Source organism: Coptis chinensis, chromosome 8 (assembly GCF_015680905.1).
Source record: "Coptis chinensis isolate HL-2020 chromosome 8, ASM1568090v1, whole genome shotgun sequence".
In the NCBI taxonomy this organism is placed as follows: domain Eukaryota; kingdom Viridiplantae; phylum Streptophyta; class Magnoliopsida; order Ranunculales; family Ranunculaceae; genus Coptis; species Coptis chinensis.
In genome coordinates, this window is record NC_141463.1 from 13,596,776 (window position 1) to 13,620,748 (window position 23,973).

Here is a 23,973-nt window from a genome sequence, read left to right on the forward strand (position 1 = left end):
GTATTCAGTGTGGCTTGTAAATAGAATTTGAGATCTCTGGGTAATCGCTCCCTCAACACATTAGGTGGACATCTAGCGTTACTAAATCTCCTACTGTTTCTTTCATTCCATATATAGTTAACTGCTGCGCATACATACACTTTGTAGACTTCTGCTGTATTCAGTTGTTTGGTGTCATGTCATCAAATGTCATCAAATGACATAGGTGACAACATGTCATCAAATGACATAGGTGACAACGCCATAACAACCATGAGAATTCCCATGTCATCAAAATCAAATGACATAGGTGACAACACTTTGTTTATCTATATTATTTATTAACCATCATAACAACCATGAGAATTCCCAATTGACATTGGTTTTAGGTCCTATCAAAATGGGAGTTCATTTCTAGCTAAAATTCTGAGTCTCAGCAGTTATAAGCATCCAAACATGCACTAGAATTCGAATTCCCATCAAATATAGATGCACTAGAATTTGAATTCCCATGCACTAGAATTTGAATTCCCATCAAATATAGTTAAGGTGGGAATTCTCACGGTTCACAAAATTGGTAGTGCATAAAAATGGCTCTGTTTCTAATCGTTCAAATTTTGTTCAAATGCAAAAAAAAAATCCTTTTAATTTCTGAACTCTCAACTGAAACTCCATTTTGCATAATCATATAAAATTTCCAAAAAAATTCATTCTTAGTGCTATAGCAATGCATATTTGATGCAATTGAACATCATGGACCCAAATCAGTGTTGGCATAGATGGATACAGGGGTCAGGGGGGGCGGTCGCACTCCTTGAGATTAGAAAAGCTCCACTACCATGTAGATAACTAATTGTATAGAAAAATCCTCAAACTATAAGGACTCGCACCCCCAATTATTTTAGCAAACTTCCACTGCCGCACCTCCAAAATTTTTATATAGTATAGTGAGAATATAATCAACAAAAAAATAGTATGAAAAAAAAAGACTAATAAAAAACATTCCAATAAACTCAAAGTTTTTTTTATTCTCTTTTTGCCCTTACAAAATCCAACACCATTAAAGAGGGACAAATGTGTCTTTGAATGTTTGATGGGTTAATGAGACAACCAAAAAAAAACAAAAAACAAAAAATAAATTCATAAAAGACTTGTTATCATTATCAATAAAATTTCTAAAAAAAAAAAAAAAAAAAAAAAAACAAGGTAATTTTTACTTTCAATGTTAATCTTTTATAGTTTTCTTCACATGATAATATGGTTATATAGACTTATAACATTATAGGAAGTTAACAATTTGTTGAATTGTTGTAGACTTGTGGACTAGGGGTGGGCAAGCCCGGCCCTAAACATTTAAAGCCCTTCAGATATAAAGGTCGGGTCGGCCCGACCCTAAAATCAGCATAAGGTCGGGTCGGGCCAGGTCATAAGTCTAAATCTCAAGCCCTTACCCTACCCTAAGCTCTCTTTAAAGGTTTTAAGGCCACACGTATATATTTTCTTCTTTTTACTATACCAGTTTAGGCTAGTGCTCATTGTTTTTCATGGTTGCTAGATTGACAAGTTTTTGTTATATACGACAAGATATTTGAAGTACCCTTGGGTGTAAGTGATAAATTATAAAGGACAATACTATTTTAATTGAAAATATTTAACAAAGAGTTGGACAATTATAGTATGTGTATTTATAGTGAAAGTGTGAAACTATAACTAGGGCTTGGTTAGGGTCGGGCTAATGAGGGCTGAATTAGGGTCGGGCCTATGTTTCAAAACCTTAGCCCTAGCCCTGCCCTAGAAGGCATTAGGGCCGGGCCGGCCCTGCCCTAAACTCTGTGAGGGCTTTATAGGGCTTAGGGTCGGGTCAGTCAGGGCCGGGTTAGGGTCGTTAGGGCCAAATTCCCACCCCTATTGTGGACTGAGCTAGATTATATAGATATATATAGACATAGCAGCGCAATATCAATTAATGGCTTAAGTGCTTAAATAGTTAACTTCATCAGTCCATATTAAATTCTTAGTTTTGTGAATTTAAAATTCTTAGTTTTGTGAATTTAAATAAATATATAATTTTGTTGAACTTTATTGTTCAGACCTTCTGACAAAAAAATAATAAATAAAAAAAATTGCATACTTGTTTTTTTGGGTGGAGTGTGCACATAATCTTGCAGACCTGACTTAGAATCCTGGCTCCGTCCCTAAGTGTTGGTACATGTGGATTTTTTTATTTCAAATATTCAATTTGTTAATTCGATCTGATTGAAGATGAAGAATCTTATTAACTTATTAATGAAAAACAAAAAAGATAAAGAATCTTGAAGAATGTACCAAAAAGTTTTGGGATGACACTTTGGAACTCACCTACGTGTGTTGTTGTTGCGGGTGTTTCTTTGGCATCTATGAAAAGGCACAACTTCATCTTAGGAATGATCATCCTAAGATAGTAAAGCAACTCATGACTAGAAAGTAGCATAATGAGAGCATCTCTATTACTACTTTCTTAAAAAGAAGTGGCAAGGAAACACATCATGTTTTAAGTTGTACTTTCTTGTAAGTACAATAGTTTGTAGGAATTGGTATTCATGTGTCGTGTTGTACCTCCCTCTAATGAATATACTCTTAGGAAAATATACAGGGGTCTGCATAAGTTCAATTTAGGCATGCATAAAGCTCTGCACCTCTGTTAGGCTACTTGTAAATTTTAATACAAAAGATCTCGAATTCACTGCCATAGAAAATTAAATCAAAAAGCTTCAAACTTGCGGTTGGAGATCAGAAGCATGCTAGACTAAAAGAGACTAGCAGTTAAAGACTTCAACAACATTAAGAGCCAAGGACTCTGTCTTGACATTCGTCCCGATACCCAACAGATACGAAAGAATAAATATTGCTAACACTACCATTAGAGAAACAAAGCAAGTTGCCAATTACTTTGAAGGAGTAGGCCACAACGACGATAATTTTCAAAGCTAAACTATTGATTGAAAAACAAGGAATGAGAAAACTTCACTAAATCTAATCGTTGACGTTTATTCTATACTCAATGTTATACATTTTCCCATGATGGGTAACATGGAACACGCAGGCCCTTCTACGCCTATGAATTGAATTCAAAATTGATACCAATGAACAAGATTTTCTTCAACTTTGCATCAAGAAGCCAGTGTTGTGCTTGGGCAACCGTCAGTCACACAGGCTAAGATGTCCCTGTAATCTCTCGAGATTGCAAAGGAGTCGTAGACCTTTCCATCACTACTCTTCTTGTACTCAAACAGGAGGTTTGAATGGTCAAATGCTGTAAGTTTAACAAACCCAAAGTCATGGTCTTTGTATATACTCCAAGTAGTTTGAATAGGGGTGAAATCTGCAAGTCCTGCACCTCCTCCTCCAGCAACTACATGGATGGTCCCATTCAAGGCACCCTTGTACTGTGACTTTTCTTGACTAGTGCAAACATTCTGTTAAGAAGAGTGGAAGTTACTCATTGAACTGCAAGATAACAAGATGCCAAATACAGTGGCTGGGCATATTGCGAAAGATCATAGCATTTTATAAGCTTCAACTGTAAGAAAAAGAAAGTTTCAAGGCCGCTAAGGTATTAGCTCTCCGCTATGGAGTAAAGGATTGAGTCCTTGGTCTCCCATAATCTATCTTTTTACATGGCATATTAATTCCCAGTTCAACAAATGATGAGTGATTCACCAGTAAAAAGGTGAAACTCCGAACACATTAAACTTTTTATTCTTTCTTTTGCTTTTAGTGATTAATTTGATTCACAAAGCAGGTCTTGAATTGGAGAAGACCAGTTAAGATAACAACACAGTTAAGGTATCTGTGTAGAACTATACTACTTGCATAAAGGATCATGTATTCTAACCTGGAATGGCTCATACAGTCATACTGATTACTACGCCACTCATTTAAAGAGTAAATTACTAAATTTTGGGGAAGACCATTCGTTTGTTTGAGTTTCTGTAAGCCACAAGCCAAAATTCTCATTCCAGCTGGCACCTTGGGTTGTGTAATGTTATAATGATTATTAACCTTTAGAAGTGTTCAAGATTGTTGTTTATGCAGTAAACAGTAATTTGAAAAGATAAAGCTTTTTGGCATTAGAAAGTTGGAGTACCTCATAGATTGGACATGTCCTTTCGTAATTGTGGACATGTCCATAGACAGCAAGGTCAACTTTGTACTTCTGCCAGAGTCTTTGAAGGCTCTCTCTCCCCATTGGTTCCTCAAATGATCCTTGTTGAGCATAGAAGTTATTGGAAGAATACCCAAGGACTCGATGTGCTAAGAAGATTAGCCATGGCTGCTTTTGCCTATCAGCAGATGCTAAGCAATTCTCTATGAACTTATATTGCTCAGTGCCTTCTCTCCAGTCGTGTTCTGTGTCAGCTATGCAAAAATGGAACATGCCATAATCTGTGGAATACCTGGAAGAGATGAAAAAATAATTAAATTGCTTCCTATTTGTGGTCTGAGAACAAGGTACTGCCAGGTAGATTCATATTTTAAAAATACATTGGTTCAACAAGGTGCTACCAGACACATAATTTAAGTTTTTAACATATCACAGGACTTTTGAATTCTATGTGGGAGCTATCAATCGAAAACAAGACAGTTGCAAATTCCACATGTCTAATGTACTGGTGGGATCCAATTAAGGTGAAACAATAACACAACAGTAAGAATATTATTCAAATAGACCAAACTTATCAAATTCCTTTGGGATGTTTCATACCAGAAATTTGCCCTGTTTGTAGCAGGAACATAGTACATGGTTTCAGCTGGGACACCACATTCACCACCTGAATCTAAGTTTCCATAAAAGGACCCAGTTCCAGGCCAGTCGCGCTCGTGATTACCACTGCAAGAAAAAGTCGCTAAATTCCATCAATACGTTGAATATAAGATACTTTACTGATATTACACGTGATTTTCAGAAGACAAACCTAGCTATCATGTAAGGCACAGTCGAGCTGATGGGCTCAACCTGTGCTGTAAACTGATCCCACTGAGAAAGATAACCATTTGCATAACATATATCCCCAATATGGAAGACTATATCAGTATTGTTCAGGTCTTGAATAATCTGTTTGGTGGTATTAAGAGAACCGGGCTGGAAATTGTTGTATTCATTTGAGCCGTCAGCTTCAGCCTGGAAGGAAATATATTTCAGGGTAAAAACATACTAAACATGTATGGAACCAAGCCCACATGCAAGATATGGATTGGTACATTAAAGTCCACCAAATGAATTTTATATTCTGTCCATTTCCCTGATCTGATATTAAAATTCTTTGGCTTAACAATAAAAATTTCAGCAAAGGAATTCAGACCTTTCCCATGTCGCCAAAAATGACCACCCGCTGTTGGGAGTTCTGACCAGGATAAGGAGAGGCCTTGAAGTTGTAGGACTGACTCCAAATATATGAACCATTGGACAGCCTATGCCCCAGCTTGTATGTATACCTGGGACATCAATTCAAAATTAGAAGGTTAAAAAAAAATAAAAAAGAATTCGAATACTTGATCTTAAACAAACTTCCAATGAAACCCAAACTGAAGTACCGAACTTTGAGTACTACTTGTAAAAAATCTTGGCATTGACTCTTTGTTCTTGTACAACACAGTGAAAAATATTTAATGCTACTATAGCATTAAAGAGAGCATCTCAAGGATTAAACCTAGCTTGGAACTGACTCTTGCTTCCAATCTTAAACCATTTTCACATTTTGCAAGTTTGCAACTGCTAAAAACAGCACCCAGTATACCGAAGCCAAGTAGTTGGAAAACATAATCAAATTTTCTGATGATTACAGTCAGAGAAATATAGCTTCTAGATCTATAATTTGGCTCTATAATATATTTTAGTTTCTTTGTTTAAAACAATGTTTACTGTGAAAATATTGCGCAATTCATCAGATTTATGGATAAACAGGGAGCAAGAATAATAAAACACAAGGAGGAGATTACACACATTGAATTTGGCCACAATTCCTTTAGAAAACTTGTGTGTATGAAACCAGGATCACGCCAACCAACTGTTCTAGCTGGTGCACCTGCACGTGGAGATTGAGGTAAATATTGGATTATAATCAGGGTAAAACCATAGGACCACCAGGGTCCCTAAGTAGAATAGTTCCAGTAAAAACAACAATTGGCGACATATCTACTATCATCAAATATTCAATTTAATATCTAATGACAATCAGGACAATGCTATGTGTGTACATGAATATGCCTAGTGCATGCTCATGCTTTGGAAAATGTATAATTTCCTGCAGATTTCTGACATTAACATTTGTTGTTTTAAAAATAAACATTTGTATAAAGCATCAAAAATAATTCATTGACTTGGATTTATATCTTGAGTTCAAGAGCACAAATGCATGAAGTACCTGATTAGGAACAGAAGAAAAAGAAAATAAGAAAGAAAAAACAGTTAAACTGATCCAATAGCGTAAAGATGGCTATTTCTAGTGCAATTACACAATCACCCTCCATGTCTTTGTTTTCTCTTGATAAAATCATATCTGCCCTTACACCTACTGATATATCATCAAGAAGACCCACTGAAGTTAAGTTCACCCTTAAAAACAATTTATTACGGACTAAAGGACCTGCAATGATTTGTAACGCTAAAAACAGATAGGCCTGAAATATGCATCAGTAACACATAAATAGCATTGAAAATATGTGTCATCCTACATATTTTTGAAGTTCAGTGATTAAATAAGCAGATAATCCTCACACAGCTTACAAGTTCTTACACTGAAACCGTAATGATTGAAAAAACAAACTTTAGTTGATGAATCAAGTACAGAATATATTATCAAGTATAATGGTTTTCCATATTTCGACATCTTCCACAAGTTATTCTGACTTTTAAGAAGAAAAAAACAAATCAGCAATGCCATTAGAAATACTCACCACACATGCTGTTACGACTGAAAGTTAGTGTTCCTGCAGGGGAACGAATTTGATCTAGCCCTTGCAAACCCCATTCAACAAAAGGTTCTGCTTCATTGATGTCATATCCACTCGTCCAGGTCACAGTCATCTGAGTACGAAATATTGACCATAATGCATAAGAATGCAGATGAGAAACAAGGTCTTCAAATCATGAAATAGTCGACAAAACCTCGGGGACTACATTAGAAGTATTCCCATAGCAAGCAATAAAGTTACGTAAATAGTCTCTTTTTCGATAGTATCTTGTTTCCTACAGATTCTCTATTATGATATGATGTGAATGAGCTAATGCAGAAATTTCAATTTTTACATATTTCTAGAGATAGGGAAAATCAGAATAGCATGTATCAGAAGTTTATGAGAGCCACAGGAACCAATCATATATAAATTTTAACCTAAGACCCTTAAGAATCACAATAAATTGCAAAAATTGATACTATCCTTAAAAGGGTCACGAATTGCTTGAAAGTCTTTTGGAGACTATAGTTCTAAATTAGATGCGAAACTATATCAGTCCATGTTTTGCAACATGGCAAAACATTCAACGCTGCTAATGGTATAAAATGGCAGTGCATTAGACTTACTTCATTCCATGTTTTCCCTTGCGCTAAGCGTGGGTAAACTGGTGCCTTTGGGTTCACAAAAGACACTGTATTCGAGACTGAAATCAGCTTCGGCTGCATTTAACAAACAAAGTCAATTTTGAGTTGAGAACAAATAGTGAACAAGAAACAAATATAAACACCTTCTGATTTGTTCATAAAACAAAAATGATTGACTAAGAAGAATATATCCATACCATCATACAAAAACAGAAAAAACTTAATATATTTTACCAGTATGTCAAAAACACCAAATAACATTTAAAGTTGTTGTATAGTGTCTGCCTGCCCATGTATGTGGTGAGGCGTGACCCACCGGGGATGCAACTCGCTATCTCACTAAAGGAAAGTGATAGATGGGTGTGCACGACATATATAGGTGAAGTTTGTTCCTAATGTGTGCATCTGACATTCTGACCTATAATCCCTTTGATCTGCATGGTTAGTGCACCGTTTAAAAAAGTTGGTTCTCAATATGGTACCAAAGTGATTTTTTCCCTATGAGGTTGTGGGATCAAACCTTCTCAGCAACATCTTTTGAAAATTTTATCCAGCAGTATTGCTGAGAGGAAGAGTTGTCAGGCCTGGCTCACTCGTGTATGTGGTTAGCAGTGTGCCTACATCTTTGACTATGGTATTCTAAGTCTATTAAGTAATAAGTAAACTATTTGTCACATAAACCAACAACCCCAAAAACACAAGAATTCCAGTTACATAAAAGTGCCCATCATTTCTGATTCAGAACCGATGTATGGCTAAAACATTAGGACTGTCAGTTTTTATTTTCTCTGTGCATCAAGACTCCAGAAATCTGAATGGCCCAAGATCACATCACAAAAGAAAGTTTCTTCCCTCCCCCTACATGTGATTAAACTTAATTATAATAACTTCAGTCAATGTAGCAAGGCGACGTCAGTTGACAGCTTAATCCAAAAAACAGAGTTTTTTGAAAATGGAAATATTAAATGAGATCTCTAAATTTCTTGGTTTCAATTAACATATGTTTTATAATCACTCCAACTGTTAAATTTTCACTTCGGCTAACACGTCAGTTTAGATAATATTTAAAAGTATATGGGTGAGATAACATAATGCAATTTCACAGGGAAACAACAAAGCCACCTCGGATTTCAAACTACTATTTTTCTTCTTCCTCCCAACTTCCCACATTAGTCCCTTTTTAAACAGCATTACTACCTTGTTTTTATATCAGATAATCAGTTAGACAGTTACAGTATAATCTGTGCCCTGCCTAATTCCCCTTCTCCCCGCAACCAACTTGAAACACATAACCGTCTAATCAATGATGTCAAGACTATACTGAAATGTAATATGACAATTAGAAACTTACGTTCGTGAGACCGCCTGAAAATAATGCAAAAGAAAAATCTTCTCTCTGGTTGATAAGTTGAAGTCTCAAGGATCCCTCCCCTGTATTTCCGTAGCCTGGGTTAGAGTAATTTGCGAATTGGTACTGCCACAAACCAATCAGTTAGTGCCTATAAATTCAAGTTCGCACTTGAGACGAAATTAATGAATATTGTATTTAGGTAAGCACAAACCTTGATTGGTGCTGTGCACAATAGTGGAGGTGAAACTCTCTTGTTTTCAGCAGAACAAGTAGAAGCACTACAATAAGAGGATTTTGGTTAGATGTAAAGTATACAGAAAGTAAAGAAAGGATAGGCACCAAAAGTACAATGGACACAAAGAAGGGGGAGGAATAACTCCATCGGTGGCTGGTAATAAGTGATTATGTTTTACCTGAAATTCGCTGGAGAAAACACTCCTATCCAATCATCACTTGACGGGTTTGGAGAAGTAAAATTTACAGTCACCCACTCTGAATTTTGTCCCTGAAAAGAAGAAAGAAGTCTTCAAATTAATATGGATACAATGCTAAAGCAGTCTACTAAAGAAAAAGGTGAGTATAAACATATTACCCCTGAGCCAAGTATAGAAGGAGAGGCTCCGACATAAGCTGAATCATGAATAGCCACTGTCGCCTGATGGATAGCGATTTTAGAAAGAGGTTGCTCATCGTGTGGCCTCGCATCTCCAACAACTACCAGACTTAAGATTAGTAATAATAATACAACGAACCCATTCAGCCTCATCGCTGTAAAGACCTGCAATAAATAAACCAATAAGAACACTGTAAAGGGGTGTTTAGGTTTTTCGTTACATACAAGCGAAGAGAAGAGGATGGATTTGGGTTTCGGAGAGACCGAGTTGGCTCTTGAGCGAGCTGCCTACATATCTTCTCCTGAGTTTTTGGGGAGAGAAGAATCAGGTCTCAATGGTCAAGTAGGTGGTATTTATAGGCCTAAGGGAGTGTTGATCCTAGAGACACGTGTACCTCTTGCACATGTGTAGGGTGGAGATTATGAATGTGTGTTAGGCTGGTTTTAGTATAAGTTGTGGGCTGATTGGAAATTGGTGCGGTAGTCCCTATTTCTCAGTGGTGGAAAGTACAAGTAAAATTTTGGTAATGATTACACCTGGTGGTGTTTTTATCCGGCGTTCGTCTCCGGTAGTTTATTCGATCTCGAGATATCCTTGAACGAGCTCGAGCGTACCACCTACATGAAGGGAGCTGCTCACATATCGGTCTCGAAGGTCGATGTCCTGAGTTCGCTTATGCTTTGTGCATGTGCAATATTCCTTAATGAGGATATTGCTCCCGATCGGTCTTGGAAGTCGATGTCCTGAGTTCGCTTATGCTTCGCGCGTGCGCAATATTCCTTAATGAGGATATTACTCCCTACTGACCCTAATTAGATTGTTTATATCCATGGAAGCGATTTGCTGAGAGAAAAAACGGAAGTTCGTGCGAAGTATGAGCGAGCTATGGTGAACGTTTTGACTGAGATGTCGTAAAGTTTGAATCGTGTGGCATGATGATTTGGCGGGGAAAGGGAAGTTGGCGTGATCGCACGCGATGTGAATCGTAGCGGATTGGTAAAGAAGCGTGTCGCGTTATTCGAACTTTTGAAAAACAGTTCCTTGGAACACGCAGCGGCTAGAGCATAAGGTCGTAATCATAACTTCTTGGTAACTGAACGGACGGTTGTAAAAAATCAAATTTGGGACACTCGAAAAAGTATTTCCTGTTTCCTTCTCCAGCAAAAACGTATTTCTCATGTGAGTGCTTCTACTGCTGCTGTCTTTTCATTTTCAATTTGATTTCCTCTTGTTCAAGTGCGATTTGTTGAGTAAGTAAGTCAGTGTTAGGGTGTAGAGTTTAAACTTGGGTAGTTGATAAGAATGAGACGTCATAATGTCTGATTCTGACGATACTCGATCGGAAGAGGTTCAGGAGGTTTCATTAGGTTGTGGTGAGTATGAGGATGATAATGAAGAATCGGTGAGTGTTGGCATTCAGGTTGAGTTGGATGAGGAAGTTAAGGTAGACGAGGGTAATAAACGATCTGTGCTGTGGCCAGTACGTCAGGTCGAGGGGAGAGTTCGTCGTCAAGTGAGTTGCCCCTTAGGACGGTGGATCGTCATGCTGCGAGCTCGTTCCCCGAACTGAGGGCAGCTTATGGGATCAACGTTCCCGATCTAGAGTTATACAAACCATGGTTGAGTGAAAATGTACGTAGCGAGGAGTACAACCCGCCGAATGGTGGGGTAATCATCTGTGAGGGCCAGTTGAGAGCGTATATGCAAATACCGTTCTCGAAACTGGTTTGTGACTTCTTGGCTCATTGTTGGAAGTCTCCTTGTCAGTTTGTTGGTAACATAAGCTATTTATCGTTTAGGGTGTTCATTTGTTGAATCGCGGTGAGGAATACCACAGGGGTATCCGACATAATCGAAAGCATTATGTCGTGAGGCTTATCCGTAATCTGAACTTTAGTTTGCAAACGATGACGGCACGCGTTGGCTGGCGTGATTGACGGTGTAAGCAACGAGGGGCTGGACAAAGAGGTCGTTCTTTGCTAGTTGGCAAAACTGTGCTAGTGGATGTAGGTTGCAAACTAGGATTTGTAACATATCTGGTGGGTAGGAATGTCTTTCTTTTGTCGCTTTACTTGGTGATTTACTGTTGTTCTAACTGACCCATGTCTTTGTTTTGCTTGTAGATTTTTCTGTGAAAACGCGAACTGATCGGAGGGAGATAGAGAGGTTCGCGCGGCTGACTCGAGTAGAAAAACAAGCGAAGCTGGCCGAATTTGCTCATTTCTTTGTGGAAAAGGGTGGGCCTACGATCCGGGAAAAAAGAAAAGCTCAAAAGGACCGAGCTCGAGGTCAGACTAGGCGAGGGGTGATGGAGATGCGCGCGAGTGATTTGGTAACGCGGGAAGATAGGAACCGGGTTCGTGGCGGCTTGAGACGACCCTCTGGAGGTGGTGCTTAGTCTTTGGTGGGTCGAGCTCCGACACGAAGGGGGTCAATTGATGCTCCTTTAGAGCTGGAGACGGTGGTATTCAATCCTCGTGTAAGGAGCAGGGCGGAGAAGAGAAGAAATGACGCCTCTGAGCAAGATGTTGCCCGAGTTGCCAAAGTTGCGCGGCATGCTCTTGGGGAAAGCTCCAGCGCGGGGGGCGGTTCTGGTGGTGGTCAGACTGGTGCTACGGTTGCTCGCCGGAGTCAGGTGCGACCGGAGTAGGTCATGGACTTGGCCAGCTTTGGGGCCGGGTCTAGTCCATCTCTGCGCGAACCCGAGAACCCGGGCGAAAGCGGGCGGTCCCAAAGCGAGTGGAAAATCTATTATGGTTGCTGATGACTTAGAGTCACAGTTTGTGTATTTAGATGACAACGGGGTTCAACGAACTGTGAGGTGAACTGATTGTAGCTTCAAGTCGAGTAAGGTATCGGCTTGTCTGTTAGAACAGATAGCTCTGGACGGCAACTGTAAGGAGCTGGATGATAGAGAGCTGGCTGATAACCTGAAGCGGATGGAAATCGCGCAATGTCTGGTACATGGATATGTCCCCCTTTGATGTATCTGTTCGCGTATGTACACTACTGTGACATGATTATTAACATTTGTGTGCAATTGCAACTTGTAAGTGGGTTTCAGAAGTTGAAGGAGATTGCTCAGTTCGCGGAGGCAGATATAGAAGCTGTGGTGAAGCTGTTAGATGAGCTGAAAAACGTTCAAGACGCCGCTAAGATGGAACGTGAGGAGCTTGAAGACCTGAAGAAAACACACCAAGCTCGAAGTCAGCAAAGATCTTTGAAGGATACCGAAAGGCGTAAGATCGAGGCTAAAACTACTGTGGTCTTTCAAGAGAACGTCATTCAGCGATCGTGGAAATTGGTAGAATTTGAGCGAGTATGCCTTACATCGCAAGAAGGTTACTCGGACGCCATTCTGAAGGCCTATGATGACCGGATGCCGACTTTGTTGAAATTTGGAAGCCGGACTATAAAGCTTTGAAGGAGGAGCATGCACGCGAGATGTCTCGCACCGCATGGAACAGCGCGGGGAGATGTCGGTAGTGTTTCGAATGATCATTCCGTATCGTGGTACCGCTGAAAAGCCATTGCGTCGATGTGCTTATGAGTTTGAATTTGGATGGAGGTCCATTTGTGGTTGACGGGAGGGATCTTTGAAATTGACGAGTCACTTGTGGGTCGGAGAGTTAGTTATTACGCCTAGAGATGGCGAAGTTGTAAGTTCGTCTTGTTAATCTGTTTGCTTGTAAGTCGTGGATCTGAAATTTGGTTTCTGGGTAACCGGGCGATTCGCCTTTCTTGCTTTTATGTGCTACTACTCTGAACGATCTGGTATCCCGTACTGGTTTGGGGTAACCATGTGATGATGAATATTGCTTAGCCGGGTTGGATTTCCTGAGTAGGCTCAGCAACTCGGCTAAGGAATGAACTGTAGTTGTGGCCTGTCTGAACAGGTCATTTTTTGCTTATATGCTATGCTCGTTGCTTGTTTCCTTGTTGTGTGTGTCGCTTATTTGATTGAATGTATGAACGGTGATACTGCTTTAACTATGCATGTCAGATGGACTGTGGTGATAACTAACCTCCAAGTGACCTGTAGGCTTGAATGAGCGTCCTGTCATTAAATTGTCTTTAGCTTTAGGTGCCGCCTGTAATGAGGTTACTAGATCACTGTGATCTGCACATAGAGTAGGACGTATGGTGTTCTGTTCATTGCCGAGAATGGGAGTATTTCCTCACGTGTGTGACACGTGTAGGAAAATGAGCGGTTCAAGGAGCGTAATGATGGTGGACAGGTGGCCTGACGTTTGGCATCTCAAGGTAATTATGATGTGCTTAGGGAAAAGACGTTACCTAATAAGTAAAATTGTTCGTAGAATATCAAAGGTATTTGCTTGGCTTCTTGTCTTAGCTCTTCTCTGCCTTATCGCTGTACACTACCTTCGTCGCTGCTTCTACAGGTACGTTTGTTTTCATTTGTGAATGTGATCTCTTTGAGAAGGAGTTGGTGTATAGTTTTAACTCATGCGATGTTATCTTTGTTCGTAGGTTTGATCATGGCAAGGTGCCGCCCATATGTGAGAGGAGAAGGGAGTATGAGAGAGACTTCGCCTCTGATAATGGAGGAGATGGAGTTCAATCCTCATGTGCACGGTGATCGTGGTAAGAGGAAGGCTGTTTCTATAGGAGTCAAGGGCAACAAGCGACCTAGGAGAGCTGGTCGTCCGGCTGGTGGCATTGTGTTTAGTTCGCCACAGCGAATAGGCGACACCGATCGTCATGCTGCGGAGCGTAGCAACATGAGGCAAGGTCGCCAAGTCACTGGTGAGAATTCGTCCCCACGATGCGGGGATGTGGGGAGCGAATTCTACTACTGGGAAGACGGGAAACGCATGCTGAAATTCGTGATCAGAAGCTTCCACTTTCGGCACCCATAGCGACTAACCTTCTGAAGGGGATCGTGTTGGACGGGGACAAGGCGGAGGTGAAAGATGAAGATATGGAGACGTTGTTAGGGACGATGGATATGGCCGCTTGTTTGGTGAGCTCCTTATCGCTAAGTTGTTGCGGTCCGTTTTCGTGGCAATTTTGATCTTTAACTCAGACGCAGGTTTCTTGCGGTATGATAAAGCGAAAGATGTGCAAAACGTTGAGATCGATGATAACCCGCACGCCGGTTTGGGATGTAATGAGCCGCGTGGGGCTGACAAGAGGAAACTAGAAGTGATGACCACCAAGTATCGAATGTTCTGCCGAGAACGCCAGGTTGGTTACGGATATGACCGATCTAAAGGGGAGTTAGCCGAGGTATTTGCGATATGCCAAAAATGTCAAAAGGTAGCGTATGAAAGCACGTATAAGCGATACCACGCCCGCGGCCGCATATACCGCTCTGGATGAGAAGTATCACGCCCCAAGAAAGTTTAATCGAAGGCGCGAGGAGCAAAGGTATGCGCGTGATGTTGAGATCTGCGCGGCACACTGCTTCTACTAGCGCTGCCCCAGAAGATAAGCATGTCTTGACTGATATTTGATGATGCAATCTATCTTTGTCTATTTCAGCGAAAAATTGTGAGTGTTGTTTACGTTCTCCTCTCTTTTATGAGAGTTAACAATAGAGTTGTGTCTTCAGGCTTACCTGAGCAGTTCGCTACTTTGGTACAGAGAACTGGTTTCCACGGAAGTGGCAGTTCGATGCTTTGTTAAATTTGTAATAGACACCACTCTGGATTTCCTGGGTAGTCCCAGGCTCCTAGCAGATCGGTGGATCTAGTTGTTGTGGCGTTGGCCAAGTATTGCTACTGATTGTGTTCAGAATACATGTTTCTGCTTAAGTGCTTGTAGTTAGCATCCTGCTTATTATGCGTGTGGCTTGAAATAACTGAGGAGCTTGAGACTTAGATTAGAGACACGTTTTGCCTGTGATTAGCGTTTTCTTCCTTGTTCATTATGTTATAAAGCGGGAGCATTCTAGATAATCTGAGTCTAGAATTAAGAGTTCTCCACTAGGTGCATTGATCTGAGCTTAGAAGTAATACTCAAGAGAGTGTTTTGCTCAGGCAGAGCGTGTTGGCTTATAGAAGTGTAATGCTCATGGAGATGTTCTCGTATGGTCGACTCTAGAAGTATAGGTTCTTCGACGAGCGAGGTTAGGAGAGGTTGTAGAGCCTGTAAGCTCCAGAGAGTTGTCTGCTCACAGAGAGCGTTCTCGTTTGGTCGATCCTAGAAATATAGGTCCTCGACTTGACAAAACTTGGAGAGGTTGTGGAGGTTGTAAGCTCCAGAGAGCTGTTTGCTCACAGAGAGCGTTCTCGTTTGGTCAATCCTAGAAATATAGGTCCTCGACTTGACAAGACTTGGAGAGGCTGTGGAGCCTGTAAGCTCCAGAGAGCTGTCTGCTCACGGAGAGCGTTCTCGTTTGGTCGATCCTAGAAATATAGGTCCTCGACTTGACAAGACTTGGAGAGGCTGTGGAGCCTGTAAGCTCCAGAGAGCTGTCTGCTCACGGAGAGCGTTCTCGTTTTGCTCGCTGAGAGCATTAGACCATGTAAGTGTACTGGTCGTTCTTCCGGTGCGAATTGTATGACTTTTCGATGCAAGTAAATGGAGTAGATTGTAATAGGCAACATAAGAAACTTAACCTTGAGTTTATACTAAATGAAAAACGGAATATACAACATAAGTGATTTTACTGATAATTTTTTTTCAGCAGATAAGTATTCCAAGGGCGAGGTAACAATTTCCCCTCTTGGGTTTTTATCCAGTATGCTCCATTGCCGACAACGCGCTCCACGATGTATGGGCCTTCCCACGTAGGTGCTAACTTGGAGTCGTCTTGCATCTTTTTTAGCACTAGATCACCAGGCTGAAAAGATCTAGGATTCACCCGTTTATTGTAGGAGTTTTTCAGAGTTTATTGATAAGATGCGATCCTGATGGCGGCTAAGTCACGTCGTTCTTCTAGCAAGTCGACCTTTCGTGCTAAGACGGAGTCATTGTGTCTCGTCTCTACGAGCTCTGACCGAGTCGTAGTGACTGTCAGTTCGGTGAGAATGTACAGCTTCTGTGCCATAACACAAGGAGAATGGAGATTCACCATCTTGGACCGAATTGGTGGTGCGATGAGCCCACAAGATGTTCTCCAACTGATTCGGCCATTGGCTCTTGTTCTTTTCAATCTTTTTCTTCAAATTTTCTAAGATTGCTTTGTTGCTAGCTTCTGCTTGACCATTACTCTGGGTGTACTGTGGAGTAGAAAATGCATGAACGATCTTCCACTTGACTAGAAATTCTTTAACTGTTCTGCCTTTGAATTGGGAGTCATTGTCCATCACTAGTGTATGTGGCAAACCAAACCTGGTGATGATGTGAGTTCAGATGAAATTTCTGACATGTGATTCTTTGACATATGCTAAAGGAATGGCTTCGACCCACTTAGTGAAATAGTCGGTTGCAGCTAAGACGAAGCGGAAACCAGTGCTTTTCTGTGGGATGAATGGTCCTATGATGTCTATGCCCCACATGTGAAATGGCCATGGGCTCGCTATACTGATTAGCTCGCGAGCGGGTTGGATGATGTTGTGGCCAAATATTTGGCATTTTATACACTTGAGGACATATGCTTTGGCATCGATCTGCATACGGGGCCAAAAGTATCATTGGGAAATTGCTTTGTGGGCTAAAGAGTGACCTCCGACATGATTTCCACATTCTCCTTCATGGATTTCCGCAAAAATCAATTGACCCTGTTCTGGAGTAATGCACCGCAAGTGTGGTCCACCAGCAGATTTCCTGAATAACTTGTTATGAAATAAGCAATAATGACGTGCTTGATATAGGATTTGTCTGGCCTTGGTACGTTCTACAGGGAGCGTGCCATGCTAGATGTAGTCTATGATGGGCTGCATCTATGTCTGACTCAACTGATTGGCGGAGAGAGGGAACAGATCGCTTATAACTAGGGCGTGCTCGACCTGGTACGCAGGTCGGTCGACTACTTCAATGAGTAGTTGTCTTGGGACGCAATTCGGTGTTTGAGTAGCTAAGTAAGCTAAACTGTCTGCGTGACGGTTCTCATCACGCAAAAAATGATGTATGGTAGCTTTCTTAAAAGAAGGCAATAAATGATGAACGACTTGAAGATATTTCGAAAGGTTACCTTCATGGGTAGTGTACTCTTTTGCAACTGGCCGAGCGACCCATGCGAAGTCACTAAAGACTTGAAGTTCTGACCCGAAATTTGTGCGCCATACGAAGTCCCATGATCAATGCTTCGTACTCCGCCTCATTGTTGGAAGTTGCGAAGTCGATTCGAACTGACTTCTCTACCATAGTTCCATCGGGTGACACTAAGACGACCCCGATGCCACTCCCTCCAGGGTTGCTAGAGCCATCTACAAAGAGAGACCAGATTGATTTGATACGTTCCTTTGTGTCTGCGAGCTCTGTTTTTGGTTCCCAATTTGGGTCATCGATAGGGAAATCTGCTAGGAAATCTGCAATGACTTGACCTTTCTGAGAAGTTCGAGGTACAAACTCCATGTGGTGTTCGTCGAGCTCTTCGGCCTATACTGCCATACGAGTAGTCTTGTTTTCTTTGTGGAAGATTTTCTTCAAGGGGAGGTCGGTAAGTACTTTAATCGGATGTGCTTGAAAGTACGGCCTGAATTTTCTTGCCGAATACAACAAAGCAAGTACGGCTCTTTCAAGGAAAGAATAATTCCTTTCAGCTGGCGTGAGCATCTTACTTGTAAAGTAGATCGGTTTTTTTGAGTTGTTCTCTTCTTTGAAGAGAACCGGAAATGGCGAAAGTCCGATCGCTAGATAGAACCCCAGTGTTTCTCTATCTGTTGGTTTGGCTAAGACGGGAGGCGTAGTGAGGTACTCTTTGAGAGTGGCGAGTGGCATTGATCGTTCCATGAGAACTGCTTACCTTTTTTGAGGAGTTGTAGGAACGGTCGACGACTTGTCCGATGCCCGGATATGAATCGGTTGAGTGCAGTGACCATGCCCACGACAACTTCAGTTTTTCTTTGTGCGTGGATCGGGCATGTCTAAGAACATTTCGGATTTGGTCTAGATTTGCTTCGATCCCGGCATTTGTGACTTTTGATATCCTAGAAACTTTCGGGAGGGCGCTCAAAAAGGCATTTCTCTGAGTTCAACTTCATTCGAGTTCGGCGTAATCTAGATAACGCTTGCTTAAGGTGAGTGAGGTGGTCGCCTACTTTCTTACTTTTGACGACCATGTCGTCGATGTAAACCTCCATGGTATCTCCTAACATATCCTGGAACATGTCAGTTACCAGACGTTGATACGTCGCTCCAGCGTTCTTAAGGCCGAACGGGAGGACGTTGTAGCAATAAATTCCTTGCTCTATAATGAACGAGGTTTTCTCTTGATCTTCCTCAGTGAGTGGGATTTGGTTGTATCCGTTGTACGCATCCATGAAGGAGAGAAGTTCATGACCACAGGTTTGGTCGACAAGTCGGTCAATGCGAGGTAGGGGAAAACTATCTTTCGGTGTTTCTTGATTGACATTCGTGAAATCTACGCATAGGCGAACTGTTCCATTCTTTTTGGGGACCGCGACGATGTTGGCGATCCAGTTTGAATAGTCTACCTTTCTGATGAAACCGACTTGCTTGAGTTTGTTGACCTCGCCGTTGATAGCTTTCTGAAATCGCAGGATAGTCCGAAGCCGTTAGGGCTAACCATTCAGCATGGGATTTACATTTAATCTATGACATGCTACATTAGGATCTATGCCGGGCACATCTATATACAACCAAGCAAAAATATCTTTATTCATGGATAAGAAGTTTACAAGGTGGGCCTTGACTATGGGGTCAAGATTAGCCCCTACATAGACGAACTTGAGGTCATCTTCTGTTCCTAGATTCACACGCTCTTTTTCTGCAGCTGGGGGTGTTGCGTCTGATGGCAATGTGTCTTTTGGCGATTCGATCTCTGGGAATGCTTTATCGCTTTGAAGGCGGTGTGATTGACGGTGAAGTTGGAGGCGACTCCGCGGCGTGGCGGCGACAACGGGGGTAGGCGTGATCTCAGGAACCGGGCTGGTTGCTTGATACTTGATGGTGCGGCTTCTGGGGTCGTAAATGGTGGCACGACAACATCTGATGCGACCTCTGGCATTTTGATCGATGGAACGACGGATACTGGATTGACGTCTGAGGTCTTGGCTTGTGAAGTAACGACTACTGGAGCGACTGCGGGCATCTAAATAGGAGAAAAGGTCTTCTTCTTTGGAGCCCCGCCGCTCTTGTCTGGTTTGGACTTTGACTCCGGCAACTAGGTCGTTTGCCATTGTATAACTGGTGGGCTCGTGCTTTGTGTGGATTGGTACACTGTCGGTCTTACTTGCTGATATGATTTGATTACAATGATACGTTTCAAGTTGATTGCTGCGAAGTTCCATCATTCCTCTAGGACCTGGAAAACGGAGAACTTGATACAATATTGACGGTATAGCTTGCATTTGATGGATCCAACGCCGACCTAGTATGGCGTTGTAGGACGACTTGATGTCTAGAACGCTGAAGCGTGTATTGCAGCTGACTTTGTCTTCTCTAGACCCTACCGATCTTTGGGAGTATGATGTCACCGACGGGTCGCCCCGAGCCATTGAACCGTAAAGCGGGGGGCAATCGGATCTATGAGGATCGATTTGGATAAGCTCATCTCGAAGCGGTGTGATAGAACAAAATGTCGACGAGAGCTCCATGGTCGATCGGACGCCGCTGACCGGCCCATTCGCTAATCTTGGCGTGGACGACAAGTCGCGTCGTTGTGAGGGAGGCGGACCTTGTTGAGGTCGACCTCGTGAAAATGATATCGCTGAAGTCGCGACGAGCTTAGCGGAGCATGTGTTCGCTGTGAAGTGAAATGATACACTTCTGAAAAGCCGACACGACGTCTTTTCTCTCCGGAGGAGGTTCTGAGAATCATCGGGGAAAGTAATCATATGAATGGTTCTAGCATTGTCCGCGATCGACTAGTGCCGTCTTAAATTTCGTGGTGAGAACGGTCTCGGGCGCCCTTCGCTTTGAAAGGCGAGCTTGAACCTCTTGGTGGATGGCGAGGCGGAGATCGATCGCGATACTTTCGAGCCATAAGTTTATGGTGCAAGTCTCCGTCCAGAATATTGGTGTCTTGTTTAATATGACCAAACTTCCACGAGGTCCACGGAGATAGTGCTTAAGCCCCCAAAGCACGCATTGGTCTCATGACATTTTGCTTTGTGGAATGCGCAGTAGGGCTTGTCAGGTCGATCTATTGGTTGCCACAGATCGGGTCGGAAATATGAGGCTCGTTGGATCTTGTCCAAGATGTGGCGGGGGCGTGTCAAGACGGCGAAATCTCATTATTAATCCGGTGAATTACCGCCTTTGGTGCAAGCGACCTGGATCACTTTTTGGCACACGGGGTGTGATCAGAGATCGCTGCCACCTCCTGGTCCTCGGCTAAGCCATGGAATTTCAAACTTTCTTGCAACTTAATATACTTGTCTACCTGAGCGTACAGTTTGGACAGTGTTTCTGGGCGTTCTTTCATCAATGATCTAGAGAGGTCGGTATTACGCACTCGACAGGCGTTAGAGAATGCCAGTGTGACAAAAGACTCTTTCAGGCTGCTTTCCATACATAATAGCTCGCCCTTGAACCGTCCTAAGAATTGGCGAATGGTTTCATCTTCCCTGAATGATAATTTGGAATAGTGAGTCAAGATCCGCTTTCTTTCGTCTATTGTGCATGTATTGACTGGCAAACAGATCAGTAAGTTGCTCAAAGGTTTTGATAGAATCAGACTCAAGTGAGAAGAACCAATCAAGTACGCCATTCTTGAGGAGGCCGGAAATAATCGGCGGTGAAGGTGATCAAAAAAAGCGCCCGGACTTTTAATGTATCGAGCCACATCTTCGGTAGGGGCACGCGTCCGCCATCGTCACATTGGGAAACATGGCCGGATAAAATATTGTGGATAGGGTTTATTGAGGACCTCGATTAATCGAAGGAGATCTTGCGGTATGTCTTGAGCATTTTTGAACAATGCGGTCGATTGCTTTCTGGCCGATCCTTTGCGATAATTCGTTAATCCGTTGATTAACCGTTGATGCCGATTCTCGCCGACGTTCCGACCCGGTTGTTGTTGGTAAGCATCTACGTGGTAAAAGACATTTTATTGCCTGAGAAAGGAAATGCTCTCATTTGTTAATCCCAGCTGGTTTGCGAGGTTTTGAACTTGAGCTTTGAGGCTTGGCATGCTTCGTGGGCTTGAGAATTGTTGGTTTTTGAGTTGAGTGAAAGTGATTTCTCAAGTAATCGAAGCCACAGACGGCGCCAATGTAAAGGGGTGTTTATGTTTTTCTTTACATACAAGGGAAGAGAAGAGGATGGATTTGGGTTTTGGAGAGACCGAGTTCACTCTTGAGCGAGCTGTCTACGTATCTTCTCTTGAGTTTTTGGGGGAGAGAAGAATAAGGTCTCACGTAGTTCAAGTGGGTGGTATTTGTAGGCCTAAGGGAGTGTTGATCTTAGAGACACATGTACCTCTTGCACATGTGTAGGGTGGAGATTATGAATGTGTGTTGGGCTGGTTTTAGTATGAGTCGTGGGCTGATTGGAAGTTGGTGCGGTAGTCTCTATTTTCCGGTAGTGGGAAGTACACGTAAGATTTTGGTAATGATTACACCTGGTGGTGTTTTTATCTGAGGCGTTCTGTCTCTAGCCGTTTATTCGTCCTGAAATATCCTTGAAGCGAGCTGCCGTCATACCTACATGAAGGAGCGCTCACGGTCGTCTCGAAGGTCGATGTCCTGAGTTCGCTTATGCTTTGCTCATGTGTAATATTCCTTAATGAGGATATTGCTCCCGATCGGTCTTGGAGATCGATGTTCTGAGTTCGCTTATGCTTTGCGCGTGCGCAATATTCCTCAATGAATGAGGATATTACTCCCCTACAAACACTTAAACAAAAAACATTAGAATTCATATGCGAACTCTAAACATGAAAACGAACCTTTACTATGAGAAGCCAAAACTGAGAATCTGAAAACTACTTATATATAGGATAGGATGACTTCAGCAGGAGACGTATGTAAATAAAAAGCTAAAAAACCAGATTAATAAGAATCTATGGGTAGAATATTCCGAAAACTGTAATGATTAGAAACAAGTCAAACTCTCACTCAAGAAAAATGACAGCTACGTTGAATTTGTTGTATACGAGAATTTGGGACCAAAGTGATATATATGTCCATGACTCCACGTGAAGGCATGGACAATTTGAAACAAGTGCACGCTCAATAGTCAAGAGTCAACCACTTAAACTCCCCCCGTTCACAATGCCGACCTCATATCTCGATGCCTTCAACAAACAAACTTTTGGAATAGGAAAAATGTTTTGTGGCCACCACTTTTTAGTAGCTACTTCGCCACTCTACTTTGAAGGTATTATCAAGAGCCCGCAACCAAATTATACTTTGGTTAGTCCCGTTAAGAAGACAGAATTTTATGTTCAAACTTCCACTTGTAGAGTCTACAAAGAACATGATTTGATACTCGATTTTAATTAAATAAATCAATTTGACATTGGTTGTGTCGACCATAGTATAAAATATCTCGATATATCTTGATATTTGGAGATATTTATCTATATTTCAGAAAAATATATTTAAATATTACGATATGTTTAGAGATATATACGACTGTAAATATCAGTTATATTTTGATAATATTTGCAATATTTATGATATTTGGTGATATTTGGTGATATTTTGTATATATAATAATTTTATTTAATATTTACTATTATATTTCAAATAAATATAAATAATGTATCATAATATATTAAAAAATATCTACAATATCTACGATATTTATTGATATTTTAAATATATTATGAGTATGGAACATGTCAAATATTGAATATATTAGATCATATCTAGAAATTGAATATCGATAAATACCCATATTCTAATATTTTGTACTATGGTGTTGACTACGAACTGGCTGGGCTTTTGGAGGACCTACAGAATTATCACAAAAATCTAATCCTTAGAAATATGAAATTTCTAAAACCTTTTATGTACAAATCACTACTACGTTTAATATTAGGAGCACTGTAATATTAGTCTCTCAAATTATGTACCGTACTCCCTTGTCTACATAAGACTTCAGTGGCGTCTACATACTACATAGTTGCTCATGCAATGCTTCGCGAGTGACGATGTTGGCGTGTCACTTCATTACAGAATTTCGAAGTACTAAGCTTCACACAACTCCTGTGAATTTATAAGCTCTTCAACAGTTCATCCTCCGTCTCTATCTATTCTTTTCAATTTTCTCATTTTGTACTGTACTTCGTCTTGGCCACTTGCCCACTTGGGAGTTGGTATTTTGGGATATAGCTCAATTGCTCAGCTTTTCCATTTGTTCTTTCCACCTCCCAAGTCCCAAGTCCCAAGTCCCAACACGGTTTCCATGA

The 23,973-nt window shown here is 41.4% G+C and overlaps 1 protein-coding gene across 3 annotated transcripts; it reads right to left on the reverse strand.

Annotated features, from left to right (window-relative positions):
- Positions 1-2,878: 2,878 nt before the first annotated feature.
- On the reverse strand, positions 2,879-22,650 carry LOC147480065 (putative inactive purple acid phosphatase 1). Of its 3 annotated transcripts, none has more exons than XM_086576922.1 (13): positions 22,507-22,650; positions 9,503-9,688; positions 9,324-9,415; positions 9,122-9,188; positions 8,911-9,033; positions 7,542-7,634; positions 6,916-7,045; positions 5,963-6,044; positions 5,322-5,454; positions 4,935-5,140; positions 4,724-4,849; positions 4,106-4,415; positions 2,879-3,434 (listed from the first exon to the last, which is right to left on the reverse strand). In XM_086576922.1, exons 2-13 carry the CDS (start codon positions 9,674-9,676, stop codon positions 3,129-3,131), a joined length of 1,842 nt encoding a protein of 613 aa, XP_086433048.1. In that variant the 5' UTR covers positions 9,677-9,688; positions 22,507-22,650; the 3' UTR covers positions 2,879-3,128. The 3 variants fall into 3 exon arrangements, with proteins under 3 accessions (XP_086433048.1, XP_086433047.1, XP_086433046.1); XM_086576921.1 differs by lacking the exon at positions 22,507-22,650 and adding an exon at positions 9,788-9,866; XM_086576920.1 differs by lacking the exon at positions 22,507-22,650 and having other exon boundaries at positions 9,503-9,809.
- Positions 22,651-23,973: the final 1,323 nt, after the last annotated feature.

Coding starts and splice junctions, on each gene's coding strand:
- LOC147480065 (XM_086576922.1), bottom strand. CDS start 9,676: ATGAGGCTGAATGGGTTCGTTGTATTATTATTACTAATCTTAAGTCTG. Junction 6,045..6,915: donor CAGTCGTAACAGCATGTGTG/GTGAGTATTTCT, acceptor CTCCACGTGCAG/GTGCACCAGCTAGAACAGTT. Junction 5,141..5,321: donor TTTTTGGCGACATGGGAAAG/GTCTGAATTCCT, acceptor ATTTCCTTCCAG/GCTGAAGCTGACGGCTCAAA.